At 40.4% G+C, this 20,391-nt stretch overlaps 1 protein-coding gene across 3 annotated transcripts; it reads left to right on the top strand.

Moving 5' to 3' along the window:
* The first annotated feature begins 1,718 nt into the window (after window positions 1-1,718).
* On the top strand, window positions 1,719-19,075 carry LAMP2 (lysosomal associated membrane protein 2). Of its 3 annotated transcripts, XM_035541664.2 has the most exons (10): window positions 1,796-1,950; window positions 6,860-6,978; window positions 7,465-7,678; window positions 8,325-8,486; window positions 9,278-9,495; window positions 10,819-10,938; window positions 11,218-11,293; window positions 11,727-11,894; window positions 16,237-16,303; window positions 16,965-19,075. In XM_035541664.2, exons 1-10 carry the CDS (start codon window positions 1,869-1,871, stop codon window positions 16,966-16,968), a joined length of 1,230 nt encoding a protein of 409 aa, XP_035397557.1. In that variant the 5' UTR covers window positions 1,796-1,868; the 3' UTR covers window positions 16,969-19,075. The 3 variants fall into 3 exon arrangements, with proteins under 3 accessions (XP_050569334.1, XP_035397555.1, XP_035397557.1); XM_050713377.1 differs by lacking the exons at window positions 16,237-16,303; window positions 16,965-19,075 and adding an exon at window positions 13,196-15,627 and having other exon boundaries at window positions 1,719-1,950; XM_035541662.2 differs by lacking the exon at window positions 16,237-16,303 and having other exon boundaries at window positions 1,783-1,950.
* The last annotated feature ends 1,316 nt before the right edge of the window (window positions 19,076-20,391 follow it).

Genomic DNA, 20,391 nt, shown 5'->3' with positions numbered 1-20,391 from the left:
CAACAGAACTGAGAAAGATGAAAGACTTGCTACTTTCAGAATTAGTGGTTTTAGCTCTGATGCTGTTACCTGATGCTCCCCTGCAGCCTGCAACAGGTGCTGGCTCGGGTATGAAGTTTATTTTGGTAGGTAACTTTTCTGTAAATTAAGCCCAAAGGTTGAATAAAAAATATACTATTTCTGTGTATTTTGAAATGACATGAATTTTGATGTTCACACACAAGATGTTTAGGCAGATGTACCTACATGTACGTATATACACAGTAGGTTGGTTCTAGGAGAACTTGTGAATCACAGCAAGAAATGTAAAGAAATAGAGAACAAATCTGACCACACAAGCACATAAGCATGGATCCCCCATAGCACAACTCACTATTTTCAGTGGTGATCCTGCCTTGCCAGGTGTTGTTTTATGGTGCTTTTTGGAAAAGTACAAAGCATTTTACCATGGAGAAGTATGGTATTACAAGTACACAATGGATAATATTTAACTGACCTTTCACCACCAATTGCATTATTTCTACTTCCTCAGGACTTCATACCACTTTCCTATCTACACCATCTATACTCCCACTGTCTCCTTGTATCAGATTAATGTGTTTTATTGTCCTTGAAGAGAGCTGTCATCTTCTTTTCTCACGACTGGGCATGTCTCCTAGTTCCTGACTATTCAGATAGGATTTGCAGTTTTCCTCCAGCACCAGATGCAGGAATATCTTATTCCAGAAGAGCCTTTCCTTGCTGGACCCAGAGCTCCTGCTTACTCAGAGCATCCTCCTGCCATTGCTTTTTCTGTCTCCCAGTCTCAGTCTCTTCTTCTTCTTCCCCATATCTCACTTCTTTGCCAGACCAGTCTTGTCTTCTTTTCATTTTCTTTTTTCTCTTTTCTCCCCTAATCAATACTCTGCAGGCCGCAGTCCAGCATACACCACACTTTACACCTTCATCTAGCCTCAAGTCAAGCAGGTTTCTTGCCTTCCCTACCTTCCTACCCCACTGTCCTTTCCCCAGGTTTGCACCAGGCAGCCGCTTTCTCCCACCTTCGCTCTGCATTTTGGCATCAACAAAACCAGCAACAAAGCATCCCAGCTCTCGGTGCCTGTGCCAAACCCCACCCCGCTCAGCAGAGGCAATTACGGGAAATGTTTCTGTCCAGTCATCGCACCAGCTTGCCAGGGCTGAATCTGCTCCAGCATTAGGGACACAAATACCCCCCAAAAGCTGTGGCTGCTGCCTGTGGGGCAGACGATGGATCTACCACCACCCTGGCAGGGCAGCTGGAAATGGGGGCACCACACAGGGCGCTGCGGCCGCCATTTTGTGATGAGAAGCCTGGCTCACCCATCTTACGCTCTTGCCATGCCTGCCCTGCTACCCAACTTCAGTGTTTTGTTTTAGCTCATTTCTCACCCCTTTATTACTTTATTTAACACGGCAGGTGTTTTAAAGCTTTATTTTTTTGCAGTGAACACCTGTGTATGGGGTGCCCTGGTGGACGCACCTTCCCTCAGCTCTCCTCACGCAGCCCAGCCTTCCCTGAGGCTCAGGCCACGGCTTTGATGCCAGGCACAGAACATCTTTTCCCTCAGCCTCGCTTCTGGAAGGGGCTCAGATGCGCCCAGAAACACCTTTCCCTTCTGCCTGGGAAAGGCGATCACGGACGGAAACCCCTAAGGATCCCTACATGAGGAAGAAGTGGGATCGTGCCGCGGGAAGTCCCGCCCGCTCGCCCGCCTCGCGGGCGGCAGGCTCTCCGTCCGCGAACCACAGCACCGAGCCGCGCCCCTCCCCTCACATGATCGGTGGCGAGGCTCTTGCCGCGCCCGCCTCCCTCGCTCACCCCTCGGCAGAGCCCTTGGGCCGGCAGCATGGAGACGCGCCGGGGCCCCGCCGCCCTGCTCCCCCTCCCCCCGCTGCTGCTGCTGCTGCTGCTGCTGCTGGGCGCCTCCGGTGAGCGGGGGGGAGGAGGGGGCACGTGACGCGGGCAACGGCCGTGCGCGAGGGGCGGGGGGGGGTCGCGCGCTCCTTCCATCACGGGATCCCGGCTGAGGGGAGACGGCGGCGGGGCGGGGAGGTGAGGGGGGCGCTCGGTACGGCCCTGGTGCCTGAGCCTCCGGGGGGCTGCGGAGGGACAGGGGGGGGAGTGTGTGCGGTCCCCGGCTGCCGCCCTGTGGGTGAGCAGCCTTCTCCTGACGCAGCTTCGGGCCGCTCCCTCGTAGGGGGTGTTGTAATACTTGTGCTTGTTTTTTTTTTCCTTCCTCCTCACGAAAAATAAATAAATAAATAAATGGTTTGTTCAAGTGGTGCTGATGCGGCTTTATATCTTTATAGCTCTACGCTTATATGTGTTGTGTTTTTTTTTTTTTTTTTTTTTTTTTTTTTGAGGCGGGATCTCCCTCACAGGCTGCTCTGGAAGCATGAAGCATGCTGCCCAGAGCTGCCCTGCTCTTGTGAAGCCGGCCTTCTGCCAGTGGCCTTGTCAGCCTGTTTCCTTCCCCGTGTTGGTTAATGCTCTACCTGCTCTATTAAAAGGTCTTACGCCTAAATGCTAACTTCAGCAACTTTCTGCAGTTGTGTTAAGTGGCAGTCCGTGCTACAGCTTCCTGGTTGAGTGGGTGCCTTTATAATACAGACAGCAAAGTGTGTATATATATGTATATATTAATCACACCTTTATACACTATATGCATTCTTATAAATGAATACGCTGACCAATTTGTAAAAAGACAGATTCATCTCTCAGTAAATGTAACCTACCTTTTTATTATCATGGGCTTTACTGTCTCCAGCACTGTTATGCAAGCAAAGCACGTAAGGAGGCAGTTTGATCCTTAGGTTTTGTGAAAAGTAGCTCTCGTGCATTTGGTGCCTCTGTTTTCCAGATTATGTATTATAAATTTAGCAGTTAATGTAGTCCATTGCTATGCTAGTGCTTCTTGCTAGGTGTGTTAAGTTACCTTTGCACACCTGACTTTTGAATGCATCCTCTAATCAGTTATATAACAGTAGAACAAACGCTTTATAAAGCAGGGATCGTGTATTTTTTTCTGTCATCTGGAAAGAAGTTGTGCTGGACAAAACATATTTTTCCAGTTGTCGTTAGCTGCTGTTGATGTAACTAAGTAGGTCAGGGTGTGCAAGGTGCATGTGTGTATTGGAATTACCTGTGTTGGTCCAGTCTACCCCGTGAAGTTGCTTAGTGTAGGATTTCTCCATTTCTCTTTACTGTTGCATCTAATAAAACCTATGCAGAAATATCCCCTTTGGAGAAGTTATTTGCAAGCTAATTTCTCTGTAAATAAAACAGTCTGTGTGCTAGTTAACCCGATACTTCTGATTAGGGCCCACTTTGTTCTGAGGATATTTTCAGTCTCTGTAAGTATTGCTGTCTCTTTGCTGCTGTCACTTGCTAACCCATAGCACAAACAGAATGTCACACCTCAGTTACAGCATTCTATACTTGTGTGTCTTTTTATGAAGGTGAAAAAGACGTGCTGTGTAAAATAACATGGAAAAATTTTAAAAATAAAATCACAGCATTACAAAGCAAATTACTGAAGCATCGTTATCAAGCTCCTTTTGATTTATACTGTTCTGGGGTTGTGGTAAAATAATTATGTCCTGCACGTACCATGCATTATGGCTCAGTGGGGGTGTTTAAGACAGCATGTGACCTATAGATGTATGTATATGGCTGTCCTGGCTAGGTTGCAGTTGTTTCCAAAAACTTAAGGTTTGGCCATGTTCCTTCTGAAATGAGACTGGGCAGTAATGCAGAGCTGGTGCTCAGGTACAGTAACAAATACCTCCTTAAACGAAGACAGAGAATTTTATATTTCGTGTTGCTGGAACTCTAAGCTGCTTCTTGGCAACAAGTGTGTGCTCTATGGGAGTAGATCGCAAAGCTGTTATCTCTTGGTTGCACCACAGAGCTATGTGCAAACCTTGCCTGGGAAGTAGATGTACTGCCTGCGTCTGTACAGTATGGGTGCTGTGGAGGTCTAACAATCTTCTACGTAGAAATTAGTGAAAATAGGGAGATTCAGATGTACGGGTATTCTTCATGTGCCGTTAGTCATTTTATTTGTTTGCTGTCAGTCTGAAAGTGAGCTGGGTTCTGCTCTGCCCACAGTCAGAATTTTATTGAGTGTTTAGGTGGCAGAGGAAAATAAATATTACAAAATTTTGAGAAACAGCAAGTGTTGTGGATGGTGGAAATAACATTCAGAACCGTCTTTTGATTTATTGGATTGCATTCTCCTTTTCTTCAGTTACTTCCCAGGTCTAAGTATAAAGTTTTACAGTTAGTTAGGGTCAGCATCTGTGCAGATATTAAATGGAGAACTTTCAAGTGCTGTAGAAAAAGATCTGCAGGCTTCAATGGATCACACAGAAATGCCGCCGCATACAGCAGATGATTGCAGGAAAGTGGGAATGTATGGTAGCCCTAAGGATTTTCAGGAGTAAAAGTCCAACTGTTGTTGTTTCTGGTGTCTCCAGGCAGCCATCCGTGAGCAACAAACTTCAAAGGTCTGCGCAGAAGGGAGTTGGCTTTCTTTGAGTTGTCTCCTCCTCCTGTTTGTACCTGGCAGGTTTTACATCTACCTAGTACTGCTGGTTTTGGCAGGGGATGGGGAATAGGGTAGTTAATGAATATTTAGGTGTTGTTTATCTTTAGCGTTTTTAAGTAGAAACTTCCAGAAACTTGAAAAATATCCTGAGAGTAATAGTTCCAGTTCTGTCAAAATTGTTTTTGTTCAAATTGATGGTCTGAAGAAATAATAGATTAAAATAGATAAACAGAGAAATTGTGTGATACAAAACATCTTCTGCTTCATTTTTAATGCCAGAATGATGCTTTGTCCTTCTGACATAGTCTGTAATTGTTGTGAGAGCACTGTATAATTCTGCAGTGTTGAAGCTCTAGCTTCTACATGTTCTCAGATCTCACTCCAAATTCAGCCAGCAACGTTTCCTGCTCTCCCACTGGAAAGAACCAATGCTCATGCTTCCAGCTGCCAATGCTGCCCATGCTGCTCTTCTCTTGTGCTGAAGCTGTTACGCCAAGCAATCACAGTGATACCAAAACAACTTTCCCCGATGGTAGAGGGTGCGGGTGAGCTACTAAGGGCTGCGTTGCTGGAGGCAGTAGCCTGAAGTTCTGGTGTACCCTTTCAGCTTTTAAGGGAGGGAGGACATCCTTTTGAGACCACACACTGAGTGCTGTTGAAGGCTGATCGGTCATTGATCAGAAAAGTATTGCTTAGCAAAACATGCAGGCACTGAGGGCAGGAGGAAGCAAGCTCGATGGTGCAACAGAACCCAAATTTTGGTTGTGGGTTTTCATTTCCTGTCAGTGACTGAGGAGGATAGCACGAATGTGAAGGTTGCTTCTGTTAGAATGGTAGAGCCCATATTAGTAGGTCAGAAAAAAAATAGTGTGACTGTTAGCAACGAGTGGCTTTTTATGGCTCTTTCAGATTATTGAATAAGTCATTTAATGAGCTGATTTAAAGTGGTTGGTGAATTTTCTTCCAGGAAAATGTAGATAACAGGGGCAACAACAATTTGTGTAACAAGAGCAGGGTGCACATTTATGTGCCTACTCTCGACAAATAGAGTATGGCCTCAGTTACTTGACGTGATAGGTAAATGGTTTTAACAGGTATTATGCTTCGTAAGGTGGGGTAGTGTATTTGCTGCCACCATCGAAGCTAAAACTCTTTGATATTTATTGCTTCAAGTTCAAAATAAACCATGTCCAAACCCTAATTTACTGCCTTGTTCTTAGTCCAAAACGTTCTTACAACACGATAGCTACATGAAGGTTATAACACTAATAAATCACTGGTGTGGCATCCAGCACAATTTCCTGTGCTTCAGAGTGGACTTTTCTCCAAGCTCTGCCTTAGATACTTTTTACAGGTATGCCAGTTTAAGCTTGTCAGTGTACATAGAGTTTTGAGTTCCAGACAGCATCAACAATGCAAGCTGCAGTTTAGTGTTGTGACAGCCAACTGACTTGTGTACTGAGCTTGGTATTGCTGCTAGAGGAGAGAACCTGTATGGGACAGGGAGGAAATCCTCTAATATTGAGGCAGAACATGAAGCTAGTTGTGAAGTATTGTTGTGTGTTAGAGGATGAAGAAACTCAGATGGCTGTTGAAGAGAACTGTGTGGTCATAGTTACTGTATGTTTAAGGAAGGTTGCCTGATAAACATGAACCTGAGGTTAGTCAGGATTGATTCTTTTGATCCTTATGATCTATCTGTTATAGAGAGATGTGGCAGACTAGAAATTGCAGACAAAAGCAAATGAAAACTGACTATGGGGAAATCCTCCTGTTGAGAGTCAGACTGGGTTAAAAATCCAGCAACTATAAAAAGTTCTCTAAGATCTTAAATGGAATTTAACTTCCATGTCCCTTGAGCAAGAAATCATGGAAACACAGTGAGGGCACGCCAGCGTCTTCTCTTAGAGGTCAACTTGGTCACTGATGAAACATGTCAAATAGTTTGGAGACTGGTCTACAAGCACTACTTTGTTTCAAATGTGGTTTTTGTGCAATTCAGTTTACTCAGTTTCAGTCACCAGAAAGCGAATGCTGATTTAGATGATTAGTTTTTGTCAGGTAAGTAGACTATAAAACATCCTCTCAATTTTTATCTAGCCTTGATAACGTCATGGTGGGCTTCCTAGTTTTTACATTTGTCAGAAATTCACTGACTCTCATTGTCTGGCAAATTGAATCCAGTCCTGAAATAATTTACCCTACTACTTTGTAATGAATCATTCTCCTAAGTGCTTCTAGAAAATGAAGTAAAATCTGTCTTACTAGCTAATAATCCTATCTTACAGGTTTTTTCCAGTCCTATGCAGTGGAAGTAGATGTAAAGGATGCCTCTAACGTTACGTGCTTGTATGCACAATGGATGATGAAATTCTTGATAAAATATGAAACAAACAGTAGTGATTATGTAAGTAACTGAAGCTAACTTTCATTGAGAAATGCATTTTGCCTTGGATAAAACTTTTAAGTACTCTCTTGTATTTAGTTTGTTGATTTTCTTGACAAAGTCAGTTAAGAATACTCCTAAACATGCATTTTGAAACAAAGCATAAGTTCTTGATTAATAATACAAGTAACTGACAAGTGCCCTATTGTATTTATGTAGAAGGCATAGTGGTCAGACTTGATGGAGTTTGTTTATCAATGTAGTAGTGTTCTTAACACAAACAGTAAATGCTCAGCGTATCTGAGATTTTCATCCAAGTGAGATTTGTACTTTTGTACTCAAATCTGACGTGGCTCCTCCCTGATACCCGACTCATATAGGTTATTGTACAAAATTGTGAAAAAGAACATTGCGCAAGATTATTTTAGCCTATTGCCAGGACGTTTGTAATACCATCACGGGGAAGAATTGTTATCTGAAAACATTTAAAACTTTTTTTTCTTCTAGAAAAATGCAAGTTTGGATTTGCCATCTACTGTGACACATGATGGAAGTGTCTGTGGCAATGACACACAAGCTGCACTTCTGGCAGTACAGTTTGGAGATGGTCACTCTTGGAGTGTTAACTTTACAGAAACTAATGAAACTTACCAGGCTGACTTTATCACGTTTACCTACAACACCAATGATGCTGCTGTATTTCCTGATGCTAAAAGAAAAGGTAGTATCCAGTGCGGAATCTTGCTTAGAAAACAGTCTCAGGTCATATCTCACGTATCTGACCTTGCTAGGCTTTTTCAAAAATTTAAGTATTAAGAGTGTATCTAGTGACTTTGATGCCGTGTGCTGCCCAACTGTTGCTTAGAGTACTTCCATGCTGGATAAGAATGCCAACTAGTTAGCTTAACTAAATCTAGTAGTGCCTCTAAACAGAAAGGAAGGGGAATGTTAACCATTTGAACAGCCTTGATTGGTGTGCTGCTAGTACGTAACAAGTATATACAAGACTTATTTCTTTGTGCAGTATTTCACCTTCCACCTAGTGAAACAATGCGGTGTTAGGCTTTCTTTCTACTAATGCCTACTAATAATAGGGTTTTTTTGCTTGAAGAAAAATAATAAATAGGTAAGAGAGTTCTTCTTTCTAATGACTTCTCTAGTTCCGGAAGCTTGGTTACTTCTCAGCAGTACTTAGCACCCTGGGTCAGGACATGTGGGTAAAACATTCAAGAGAGGATAGGATTGTTAAACATAACTCCCGTTAGTTCTCTCTTATTTTTAATACTATGGAATTATAGATAATGTGACACTGCCTATAAATGTTCTTGTTGTAAACAAGGTATTAAAATATTTGTGCTTGTTTGTAGGGCCTGTTACAGTTGTCGTAAAGGATTCTATGCATCCAGTTCAACTAAATGATGTCTTCGTGTGTCATCATACTACCTCTTTTGAAGCAGAAAATGTAACGCAGTTTTTCTGGAATATTACTATGCAGCCTTTTGTTCAGAATGGCACAATTGGTAAAACAGGTGAGCTTTTCAAATTGTGAGTGAGCATTTTTGTATTGCATTTTAGTGCAGGGACCGAAGTCCTGTAATACAAAAAAAAAAAAATCCAACAGTTCTAAGATGTGCTATATTCGATAATATATAAATATCCTTTATGCCTTTCCTTGTTCCTGGAAAAATAAATTAATAGAGTAGATTTAGCTATATATTGTAAGGTAGATTGTTTTCATGCCAAAGCAACAGTCTAATAAAGTGTGTATTTCAATAATCGGGGTATTAAACACTACAGAACTATTGTTGTAGACTAGATCATTGGAGCTTCAAGATTTTTAACTCATTGCCTTCTGTTTTCAGTGGTAGATTCTCTGCTTTTAAATAATATGGAGCCTGCTGTAGCTTGTAGTCTCATAGCTCAGCTAGTCAGAATAGACTAGTACATTATCCTGCTACCTACAGCTCAGTAGGGTTGTTTACTTAGTTTGAAGCAAGTGTGCATCAATTTTTATAACCACCAAGAGTAATTATCTTTGTGGATGTGTTTCAGTTCAGTGTATCAGAAGTAGTATTGTTTGTGGTACATGGATTTAAAACTGTGGGCATTAATAAAATTTCTTAAAATAAATTGTAGCAGTTAATTGCTTGGCATCCTGTGCCATAGGGCAGAGTTTGAAACTCTTGACTTGGGGATTAGCAGATTCCCAGTGGGCTTAGATTTCACCAGAGAAATTGGTATTTGTATTGAACTGACCTCTGGGTCATGAGACTTTAACCACCATTTCAGTGCTGAAATTTGTGTTAAAACTTCTTTTCAGAGACTAGATGTCATGCTGATACGCCCACTGCTGCACCTACTGTTGTGCCTACTGCTGCCAATGTAACTACCACATCCACCACCACTTCATCGCCTGCTCCAACCACTGCTCCCAAACCTGTTGAGAATCCAGTCACGGGAAACTATTCTCTTCAATCTGGAAATAAAACTTGTCTTCTGGCTACTGTGGGGCTGCAGCTGAATGTTTCCCAAGACAAGGTGCCTCTCTTATATTTTAGAATCATAGAAGAGTTTGGGTTGGAAGGGACCTTAGAGACTATGTAGTTTCTACCCACCCGCCATGGGCAGGGACACTTTCCACTAGTCCAGGTTGCTCAAAGCTGCATCCAACCTGGCCTTGAGCACTTCCAGGGATGGGGCATCCACAGCTTCTCTGGGCAGCCTGTTCCAGTGTCTCACTACCTTCATAGTGAAGAATTACTTCCTTATATCTAATCTGAACTTACCCTCTTTTAGTTAAAGAAACATTAGCCCTTGTTCTATTACTACATTTCCTGGTAAAGTTTTTAACATCTTTCTTGTAGGCTTCCATTAAATATTGGAAGGCCACAGTAAGGTCTCCTTGGAGCCTTCTCTTCTCCAGGCTGAGCAACCCCAGCTATCTCAGCCCCTCTTCATAGGAGAGGTGCTCCAGCCTTCTGTTCATTTTCATGGCCCTCCTCTGGACCCGCTATCATAGGTCCATGTCCGCCTTGTGCTGGGGGCACCAGAGCTGAACACAGTGCTCCAGGTGGGATCTTAGGGGAATAGAGTAGAGGGGCAGAAACACCTCCCTTGACCTGCTGGCCCCCCTTTTGATGCAGCCCAGGGTACAGTTGCCTTCTGCAAGTGCATGTTGCCGGCTCATTTTGCGTTTTCCATCCATCAGTACCCCCACGTCCTTCTTTGTGGGGCTGACCTCAATGCATTTGTCAGCCAGTCTGTACTGGTGTTTGAGATTGTCCTGACCCTGGTGCAGCACCTTGTACTTGGCCTTGTTGATGTACTTGGCCTTGTGGAACCTCATGAAGAAGGGTAGAAAGGTTGTCCAAACTGCTTCTCAGTGTACATGACACCTCTCTGGCATCAGGATAGTTCTGCGGCATGATATGTAATTAGCTTCAAAACCTTACCTGCATTAAACTTAACTGGTTACTGGAAGCACCTCTAATGTCATTAAAGGCCTGGAACTTTCTTAGCTTCTAAGGCTGTTGGGCCCTGCAGATGCTGGCTTTTCCTCCAGAGGGAGCCAAAGCTAAGCTGTTGTTTTAGGAGCACAAAAGAAAAGCCCTGACCTTTGCTTTTTTTTTCCTTTGCTTTTTTTTTTTTCTCTCTCAAGTCAGGATGAGATACCACAGGGCAAGTTGTTTGTGTTACCAGCATGTAAATGTAACTCAAACAGCCTTGGTTAGGTAGTAGCCAGACTAGGACTTCATGTTGTCCTCTCCTTCATGACAAGTTCTTCTAGCTTGAGACTGCTGTTGACTGAAATAATAAATTCCTGATGTTAGCTGAGCTGCTTTGACATGGTATGTATTTCAGCCTCTTTTGATCAACATCAATCCGAAAACAACTAGTGCGGATGGGACATGTGGGAACACATCAGCTATTCTGAAATTGAACGATGGAAACAGCACATTGATTGATTTCACGTTCATTGTTGTAAGTAACTTCTTTTATTTTTAACTAAGATTTAACTTTTAACAGCATTGCATGATGAGCATTTTTGGTTTAAAAAAACAAACATTTCTAACTTGCTGGTGGTAGGCTGCTCCATAGGAAGTGGAAGTGGCAGCTCACTGCCTCAAGACAAATGGATAACTGGGATAAAGTTGTGGGAAATGTAAGACTGGTAAATGTGATAGGCTTTGGAAAGCATGTGTTACTAAAATTAAAAATGCAGACTGGCACACTGACAGTTGGTTCTTGCTTGTTAAACAGAATGCAAGTGCAAGTGTACGAAAATTTTATCTGAAAGAGGTGAATGTTACACTACTCAACCACCTGAATGGTTCTGGTAAGAGATAATACCTGCCTTAAAGCAAGTGTAAGCTTTAATTCTATGTCTATATTTATCAGTTCCTTCTGAAATAAATACTGCTGGTGCTTACTGTTACTTCCTGCTTTTAAATCTTTAAGTGGGTATGAACCAAGTATCAACCACAAATGGCTACAAAAGTTGCTCTAAACAACAGTGTAGGTTTGTTTTTTTCCTAGGCTTCTGCTCATGGAGCCTCTTTTTGATAAATATAAATCGGGTGGGCTTCTGTATCGCAGTTCTCAGTAAAATATTTTTTTGAGGTATAACTGTTGTGTCCACTGTGAAGCTCTTTGTCTTTCTTGGTCCATCTAGATTCAGCTCCTTAGTCTTATGAATGTATTAACATCTTTCTTGCATTTAAAGTGTGCGTGCAAATTCCCTTTTTTTTTTTTTCTTCCCCTTTGCTTAGTCATTTTAAATGCAGATAACAACAACTTCAGCAAGTGGGATGCTTTCCTTGGTAATTCCTACATGTGTCGAAAAGAGCAAACTCTTCAGATTAATGAAGATCTTCAAGTACATACTTTTAATCTATGGGTTCAACCATTCCTCGTGAAGGAAAACAAGTTCGCAATAGGTAAAAGTTCTTTCTTTGCATTAGATTGTTTTTTTTGCAACAGCTCTCGCTTGCAAAATCCTTACTTGATAAAAAGTACTAGAGCTGGACATAAGTACTTTGCTTTTGAAGCTCTTGCCCCACTGGTTTGTTTTTTTTATATACATGGAATGAATTGAACTTCTGAGACTGACATTCCAGGTCAAGGAAGACTGTCAGCTTTGTTCTCATTACTTAAGGAAAAAAAACAGTCTACTAATTATGTTGGTTCTCCCTCTCAAAGGATCTAGAGACGCTAAAGAGGGACTTAGCATTGCCTTGCACAGTAGGTTAGAAGTTCTCCAACATCTTCTTGACATACATACAGCTTTTTGTAGCTTAAATGTATAAGAACATGGGATAAAACTTTAGTGGAAGACCTTCTTAACCACTGATGAAACATGTCAAATATGTTGACATATGTTTGACATGACATCAGGCATTTCTTTTCTTTAGACCTGTGGGTCTAAGGAATAGGAATGTTGGGGAAAAATGAACTGACAGAGCTACTTTTGGAAACAGTCTTGAGTATCCAAGACCAAAGAAACAATCCAAAATGATTGTTTGCTGCACTATCCTGATTGTCTGGGGAAAACTGGAATGGTTTAAATGACCTAATTCTTACCCTTTGGCGTAACCTGGTATTCAGACTGTGCTTCATGATAATATTTGTAGATTAATCTGTAGGTAAATAGACTGGGTGCAGATTTTTGAACTATTTTTCCCCTTAGCGAGAGGTAAGTAACCTCCCTAGATATAAACAGGGTAAACAGTGTTTACTGTAATATGCTGTAAAGAGTTAGTCCCATTTTACCTTGTAGTTCCAGTTGCAGCTAGCTGCTGCTGCTTATTCCTTCTAGCTAGCAATTTCATCTCACTGTAACGTCTCTATTCTAGATAGGTTCTCAACACCAAATCCAGGTTACTTTACTCTTAATCAGTAAATGTACCAGACTTGCCTTAAGCATGAAATAGGTAAGCCTGGTTTTGTCTTAGCAGTAGAAGAATGGCTGCTCCATTGTCTAGTACAGACCTTGTGTACATGAAAACTTGTACGCCAGGACAGTTCCTTTAGTTTGTTAGCTTATCAAATGTTCCAAATGATTGTAAGGATTAATATATGCTAGTAATACTCATGTGACCTCTACAGTTCTTTTAGCATAAAGATATAATAATACTTGATTTTGAGCATCTTCATATTAAGGAAAATAGATTTTTATACCACACTTGGCAAGTATTCTATCTTTATTTATTCCTTGTTGCAACCTTTCTCTCATCTACAGCCCAGGAGTGTTCGCTGGATGATGACACCATTCTAATCCCAATTGTAGTTGGTGCTGCACTTGCTGGCTTGATTGTCATTATAGTGATTGCTTACATAATTGGCAGAAGAAAAAGCTATGCTGGATATCAAACTTTGTGAATCTAAATGTAATCACTGTTCTGATTTCACTCTAAATGAAGCAAGTGCAAGTCCAAAAAAGCCCCAAACCTTAGGACTAAGTGCTAGCCACGGCTAATTGGAGTTGGGAAACAAAGGGAGAATGTTTATCCCAGATGAAGCAGAACTACGTTCTTAGTTTTCCTGCTCCAGAGAAGACGACGTGGGTTTCATAGCTGTTCTGAAGATGTTCATATACCACTATTGGATACATTGCTAGGCTGAGTATTTTATTTTGGAAGAAAAACCACTGAAGTGTTTAGGATTCATTTCCACTTTTTACAAATTGTAGCCTGAAACTAGAACACGTTCTAAACTGATGTGCATTGGGCAATTCCCAGGATTGCATAGGATATGTACTTGCTTCGCCCTTCTGCGTTCCTTATTTGTCATAATTGTCGGTTAAGTTGACAGCATTAGTCACTATGTTGACTCACGTAGTACTTACGGATTGTATGATGCCCAGTAATAACTTTGTTTTTCATAGAGTTGAACTTCAGGCTGGTAATTAAGTGGTGTTTTGAAGTGGCAGCAGTAACTTACTTAGCTTTGACGGAGTTTGAGTAGTTTACTCCTGCCTTGGTGGTTTCAGGAACCATTCCCATACCCCGGCTGTACAAACAAAGCGGGTAACGTATGCTTGCCAGGTGGTTGATATGTTAGAAGACTTCAGTGCAGTTTCCAAATGCTTTCCAAAAATAAAAAAATACTGTTAGGCACTGAATTCTTCATCAGTTATATACGTTGGCAATCCCCTGAAATAATTCAACTGAGGCAGATTTCTGCTAAAGTCATGCAGGCTTTTTTTTTTTTTTTTTCCTGGAATCAGTTTAAAGGGAATAACTGGTCTAAATATTCCAGAACTTTAAAGTGCACTTAACTTTATATCATACCTTGCACAGAACTGGTCTGTCTTGTTGCTTTGAATTACCATTGTTTAAAGATGCTTTCATTTAATGAGCCAATATCTGTTGGTGCAACTTGAGCTGTCTTTAAATCTTCATCTTGAATGGTTCTCTGCTAATCAAAATCCACATAACAACTGTCTGCCATTGGCATCCTCAGTGTTTAATGTACTTTGTGTTTGATTGTTTGCTGTGTACCGTTTATTAATATTAAGAATGCAAAAGCCAAACAAGTTTGAGATAGACAAATCACACCTATTTTTCCTTGCTGTGTGGAAAGGCTAACTAGCTTAAAAAATGCAGTGCAAATGGACTGTTCTTAAGCTGCAGCTCTGTAGAGTCTAACCCTTGCTGCACTTTTTTTCTGGCCTCCTTGTGCTGTAATACATAATTTTTACTGCATGGAAAAAAACTCTTTTTCTAAAATGTGTGACCTTTTTGCATATGTCATAACATGAGCTGCCTAAACTAGTCATTTAATGAACATAATGTCTCTTCTTTAGAATGAGTTTAGCTTGCATCAAAGCTGGTTTAGTGTTTTATTAGTGTTTTCTAGGCTTGTAGAGATGTCTGTGGCATGTTTGTGTACAGTAATACACTTTCAGTAAAAAGACTTTTTTGGTGAAAACAGTTTTGCCTTGACAGTAGCTAAGGAAGCAAGAATGGGTGGATAAAGCTTACTATAGCTTGTAGTCTGCAGCTTGAATTTTGCATCAGTTACTGAATCATTTTAATGAAAGTGGGGAACTACTATAAGTTTAACCTCAAAACAGGCTTCAAGACTTTACATTTTAATTAAAAACAAAATCAAATAGTGGATCTAATGACTTTATCATATTAATATATCATTAAGTGCAGAAGTTCCTATAGATTTTTAGCGTTTTCCTGACTGATGTTCAGTGTCACCAGTTATACGTACATTTCTGTTATGGAGTAGTCACTACACTGTATTCATCTGATCATGTGCATTTTTGATCTTTGCATGATTTCCAAGTGACAAAATAGAAAATTAGTGCAAACTGCTCCTAAAATCCAACAAAACTAAATGCACCTTTGCAAAAACCTGGAGCTTGATCTTTGTTTGCAACTCTACTGGCTGAGAGATTAAAGTGCTCCTAGACCGATATGCAGATAACTGGTTCAAAAAACATCTAAGTTTCACCTGACTGCCTGCTGTTATAAAACCACTAGTTTTCCTGTATGTATTGCTCCATAGGGAGTTGTCGACCCGCTCAACATGTGCTCTAAATAATAAAGATTGTTCTGTTTCTTAAGGAAACTTGTTCATATTTTTTAACCGATTTGAAAACAGACATCTTGTATTACCTTTTTTTAAAGAAAATAAAATAAAGGAGTAAGGCCAACTTAATCAGTCTATATCTGAGATTCTGTTATGTAACTTGTGAAGGTGCTCCTCAAAGAGTCCTTGGTTGCCTGTGTCTTAATGCTTTGTTTTGTAGCACATTCTGCAGTGTGCTTGGGTACAATCCTCTAGCAGAAGACAGCTTGAGAACTAATTGAGACACTGTGTCCCATTCATCATTAGAAATTTGCTTGTAAACTCTTTTGGCAATTGTTGCTCCTTCCAGATAAGATGCCATTACAATTTCATTTTTGCTAGCCATCTTAAACTGGTGTACAGTTGTGAGTAGTTCATTTTTTTTATTTTTTATTTTTTTTAAGTTGTCTTGGAAAATGAAGTAAGTCCCAGCATTTAGCAAGAGTGGGAAAGCATTAGGGACTCTTCAGAGAGCTGGTTAGCAGCTTCATCCTCTAAGGCAGAAGTTATGTTGGTCCTCTCTGTGCTGCCAGTTCTTCTGATAACAGTACTACTAAGCACTTTGGCTTTTTCTGCATCAAGAGAGACACTAGTCTTCTCTTTACAATGCCTCTTGCTGGCCTGTGTTGTGAACTGAATGGTGATATGATGGGAGGAAAAAGTACAATCTAATCACACACCCTTTCTTCTTGATTCTAGCCTGCACTGCATATGCCATCATTACATTAAAGCTACCTTCACGTCTGCTACCTAAAGACAAAATAATGTTAGTACCTTTCTGAAATGTAAGCTGAGGTCAGCTGAAGTGTTTTAATGTGAAGAATAACAAATATTTTAATAGGCTCTCGTTAAAGAGCTTAGCAGTTTCTGTTTCTGAGGCTGTAAATCAAAGTGAACTTAAACTACGATGGGACTGCAGGCATCAAACTGCCATCAGCTTGTCAGTACGTGTCAGTCTGGCTGAGTCTGACAAATCTTGAAACAAGCAGCAATTACTGTTGTCCTATAATAAGCATAAAGGTTTCTTAACTTTTTTTTGTTTTAGTCAAAGCATTACTATTTTGACTGTAATTATATCTCCAGTATTGCTCTCTATCCTGGAGACTTGCAGTTGGTAACTGGTCACCGGAAGCTTGGGTATACAAAGAGTATACAATAATTATAATTCTTTATATAGTAATATACAGATAGCTGCTTTTCAACAACACGTATCATGGAATTATGAATCTGTTAGTATGATGTTTGGGAAGGGGGACTATTGCTACCATATTTTGGGGAGGGGGGAGGAGGACAAGGTTTTCTGGATGACTGTCTTAATGCCCTGATGGGGAAAGGGTAACTGTTCTAAATAATTAGAGGGTGCTTATAGTATTAAATATTTATGTTGAAATGCATTTCTTTTTCAAACTTGCCCTTTTTCTATTTAGCTGAAGACTGCAGCCCAGAGGTGGACAACTTCATTGTACCCATAGCAGTAGGAGCAGCTTTGGGAGGATTAGTTGTCCTAGTACTTATGGCTTACTTTTTTGGCCACAAGAAACACCGTAATGCTGGATATGAGCAATTTTAAAATGGGAAAGTGTAACTTTCTTGAAGCAAATTAATAAAACTGAACTCAAAAGACTCAGAACAGCAGCTTGCTTGCACAGTCAGGCAAATCATAGGTTAAAACTAGCATCTGGCTAAGAACTGATGTGGAATTTATTGTCATGGTTTATGTTTGAACTTTACGACGTGCAGAGTATGTTCTAGTTCTTAATCAACTGATGAATTAATTTCAGTTCTTCTAAAATACTACATTTCAAATTTCAGAATTGTGAAAACATGCAGTGGCATTATAAGAATAAACAGTTTTGTTCTGGTCTGTGGAAACAGTATTTAATGTGTGTGTTTGTGGATGTTGAATATTAATGTATATAATCTATCGTGCACTGCAGTTTGTTTTAATTAGTATTGACTGTGCCTTATATACAGTTTACTAAATATGAAAACTGTGCTTTAAGATACCAAGATTTCTGGTCTTTTAGCTTAAAGATGCCATGGTAGTAGTCCTTGAAAAGTTTTTTCAGCCAATGAATGCTTCCTTTTAAAAAGTAAAAATAATAAACACTATGGTGTTCTCTATTGTATAGCCTATACCAATAAAAACATTACAAAGTTTTGGGCTATTAGTTGCATCTCATGACTGGAATTAAAAGGGAAGCTAGCTTTTTATACCAAGGCTAAAAATCTTGGTAGCCAAAATTTCTGGTTATTTTGAACAGAGACGTTCAATCTAATGTGTCTAAAACATTTAACCCTTTTTCTCCTAATGGCCTGAATGTGAAGTCTGTTTATGGTGATGTATGGTTTCCAGGTGGTCTGTTTGGAGACGCTTCTCTGAAGCTTCTCACAATTGTACAGTGGCAATATTTAGACAGATGTGAGCCAGCAGCGGTGGCAGACTTAAGAGATGGGATGTTTCTGGTCTTAAACTTTAAACCTTCTTTATCCTGTTAATTTCTTGCAACGGTGCTATATTGTAACATGCATTGCAGCAATCTCCTTGCTTTTAAAAAGAGAAAAAGGGAATTTCTGTTGCTGCCTGCTGGGCACACTTCATCCCTAGCAAATTGATTCATGGTGTTAATTACCCATTATGCAGCATGTAGTAATTAAATTGTATATGTTAATCCTCAGTGATCAAAGGTATAGCACAATTCACGCTTCTCTTTTAAGATGCTTAAATACTTTTTTCAGTAGTCCGAATGTTTTGCAACAGCTCATTGTACAAGGTGCATGTCCCATTCCTCTTCTTTCCACTTTAAAGTGTTGCTCAGCTTGGCAGTCGGTGCCTTCAGAGTGTCTGAGATCAGTATTTTCAGGTGCTGAGCCCTCCATGTTCTTGTTTTTCTTTTTACAAACCAAAGGCCTTGCATAGCCTTTCTTTGAAGGTTGGTGGTCACTGTGCTGGACTGTGAGTGAGCTAAATCAAGACAGTAAACTTCCCATAACTAAGGCTGATTGACACTCAAATGGTTTAAATATCCACTTAATAGCTGGTAACTTTTGATAAAGCATTGAGTGTGTGCATGATGCTTATTCTGCTCTAAAACTTGAACACATTCTAAAATAAACTTGAGCAAAAAGGAAATTTCTAAGGAGATGCTTTAAAAGCCCCATAGCCGAACACCCTCGCGGTGCTGAAGCAGGATGCTGACGCTGAATCTCACTTACTGAACATCCCATTTCTTGGCACCACATGAGTGGAACCCGGCCCTCTCTTGAAACGGGTGAAGAATGCTAAGCTCTGCTTCCACGTGTGCTCCAGGCTGCATTTGATGGGATCCCAGCTGTGTTTGCTGATACTTGCATGAGTGTTTGTGTCGGTGAGGAGTTGGTCACATACTTTCCAACTGGTGTGTTGAGAAGCACTGCAGTGTCACAGCTGTCTCCTCTCTTCTGTTGATTTCAGTAAGGTCTGCCTAATTCTCAGCTGACAATGGTAACCCTTTTCTTGTACTTGAATTGAAAATAAATAAAGTTACCCACCCAAAAAGAGTGTCCCTCAGTATTTTCCGCTCAGTGCTTTCAGCATTTGCATCTTGGCTGTCTTTTAAAGTCTCCAGTAAGTTTCTACTTTCAGTTACTTCGTTGGCTTCTCTGTTATCTCTCCATGTCTAAAGCCTAGAGCAGGTTGATGATTCAAGGGTTTGGGAAATCGCTTGGACAAGACAGCAGTATACCAGTCTGGTTTATGTTCCTTTATTGCTGTTAACTCAGCTGTAATTAGCCAGGTGTAATTAGCTAGTGCATGCTCAGGCTATGGTCTTGTCTTCATGTTTCTAGTATATCTGAGGGGATGGTACACTAGAGCAAGATGAAAGTTAATGTACAAATCTGGAGTATTTTACCAAGCAATGTGCTCAGTATATATGTTTAAAGAAATACATCTTTATATCAATTTTTTACTTAATGGTGATGTTAATTCAAATGTATTATTTACATAATACAGTGATACGTATTAAAAAATGTAAGCATCTTCTTGTTCCTTGCTGTACTTGGATTCTAATGCTTGGTTTCCTTCACTAATTTGTTCTCCCTTGCCTTTCTTTCTTTTTTTTTTTTTTTGTTCGTTTGTTTTTTTTGTTCTTTCTGCAGCCGAAGAATGCCTTGCTGATTCTGACCTGAACTTTCTTATTCCCATCGTGGTGGGCATGGCACTTGGCTTCCTTATCATTCTTGTCTTTATATCTTATATCATTGGAAGAAGGAAAAGTCGTACTGGCTATCAGTCCGTATAATCTCTTAGTTCCGTCTGTGCTGCCACCTCTCCTGCTCTTCTCCTTTTCCCAGACTCACTGATCTGCCCCTAAAAAAGAAAAGTTCATAGTTTATTAAAAACAAACAACCCACATGCATCATGACAGAATAACTTGCCATGAGATGAATTGGAAATGTATTTGAAGTCCCTGTATGGTTTTGGAGAAAGTAAATATTCTGAGGACCGTAGGACTGAGCAGAGTTCATGTGTGCACACATGAGAAATGTGATTATTTTGACTACAGACAACATCTAAGAGACTTTATTTCTGTTGTTTAATCTTTTTATACGAGAAAATTTCTAGTTGTGTACAGCTTATCTCAGATAATGCTGAAGCTAAAACCATGTGATAATTAAAGGTATGAGTGCTACGTAGAAAAGGATTGTGCGTGCTGTGGGAGAAGACTACCAAGCTCTTAACAGACTTCAAGTTAGAGCTTGGCTTATGGCTGTTGTCTTTTCTCATTGCTTTGCAGCTTTTTCTTGTGAACCAGTCTGAATTTCCTGTTCCTTCTGAATGTAACGGTAGTACTTGGCCTCACTAGTAAATCA

Source organism: Cygnus atratus, chromosome 13 (assembly GCF_013377495.2).
Source record: "Cygnus atratus isolate AKBS03 ecotype Queensland, Australia chromosome 13, CAtr_DNAZoo_HiC_assembly, whole genome shotgun sequence".
NCBI lineage: Eukaryota > Metazoa > Chordata > Aves > Anseriformes > Anatidae > Cygnus > Cygnus atratus.
The sequence above is the reverse complement of the archived record's forward strand: the minus strand, read 5'-3'. Positions and strand labels throughout refer to the sequence as shown.

Coding starts and splice junctions, on each gene's coding strand:
- LAMP2 (XM_035541662.2), top strand. CDS start 1,869: ATGGAGACGCGCCGGGGCCCCGCCGCCCTGCTCCCCCTCCCCCCGCTG. Junction 9,496..10,818: donor TGAATGTTTCCCAAGACAAG/GTGCCTCTCTTA, acceptor TATGTATTTCAG/CCTCTTTTGATCAACATCAA. Junction 11,895..16,964: donor GGAAAACAAGTTCGCAATAG/GTAAAAGTTCTT, acceptor TTTTCTATTTAG/CTGAAGACTGCAGCCCAGAG.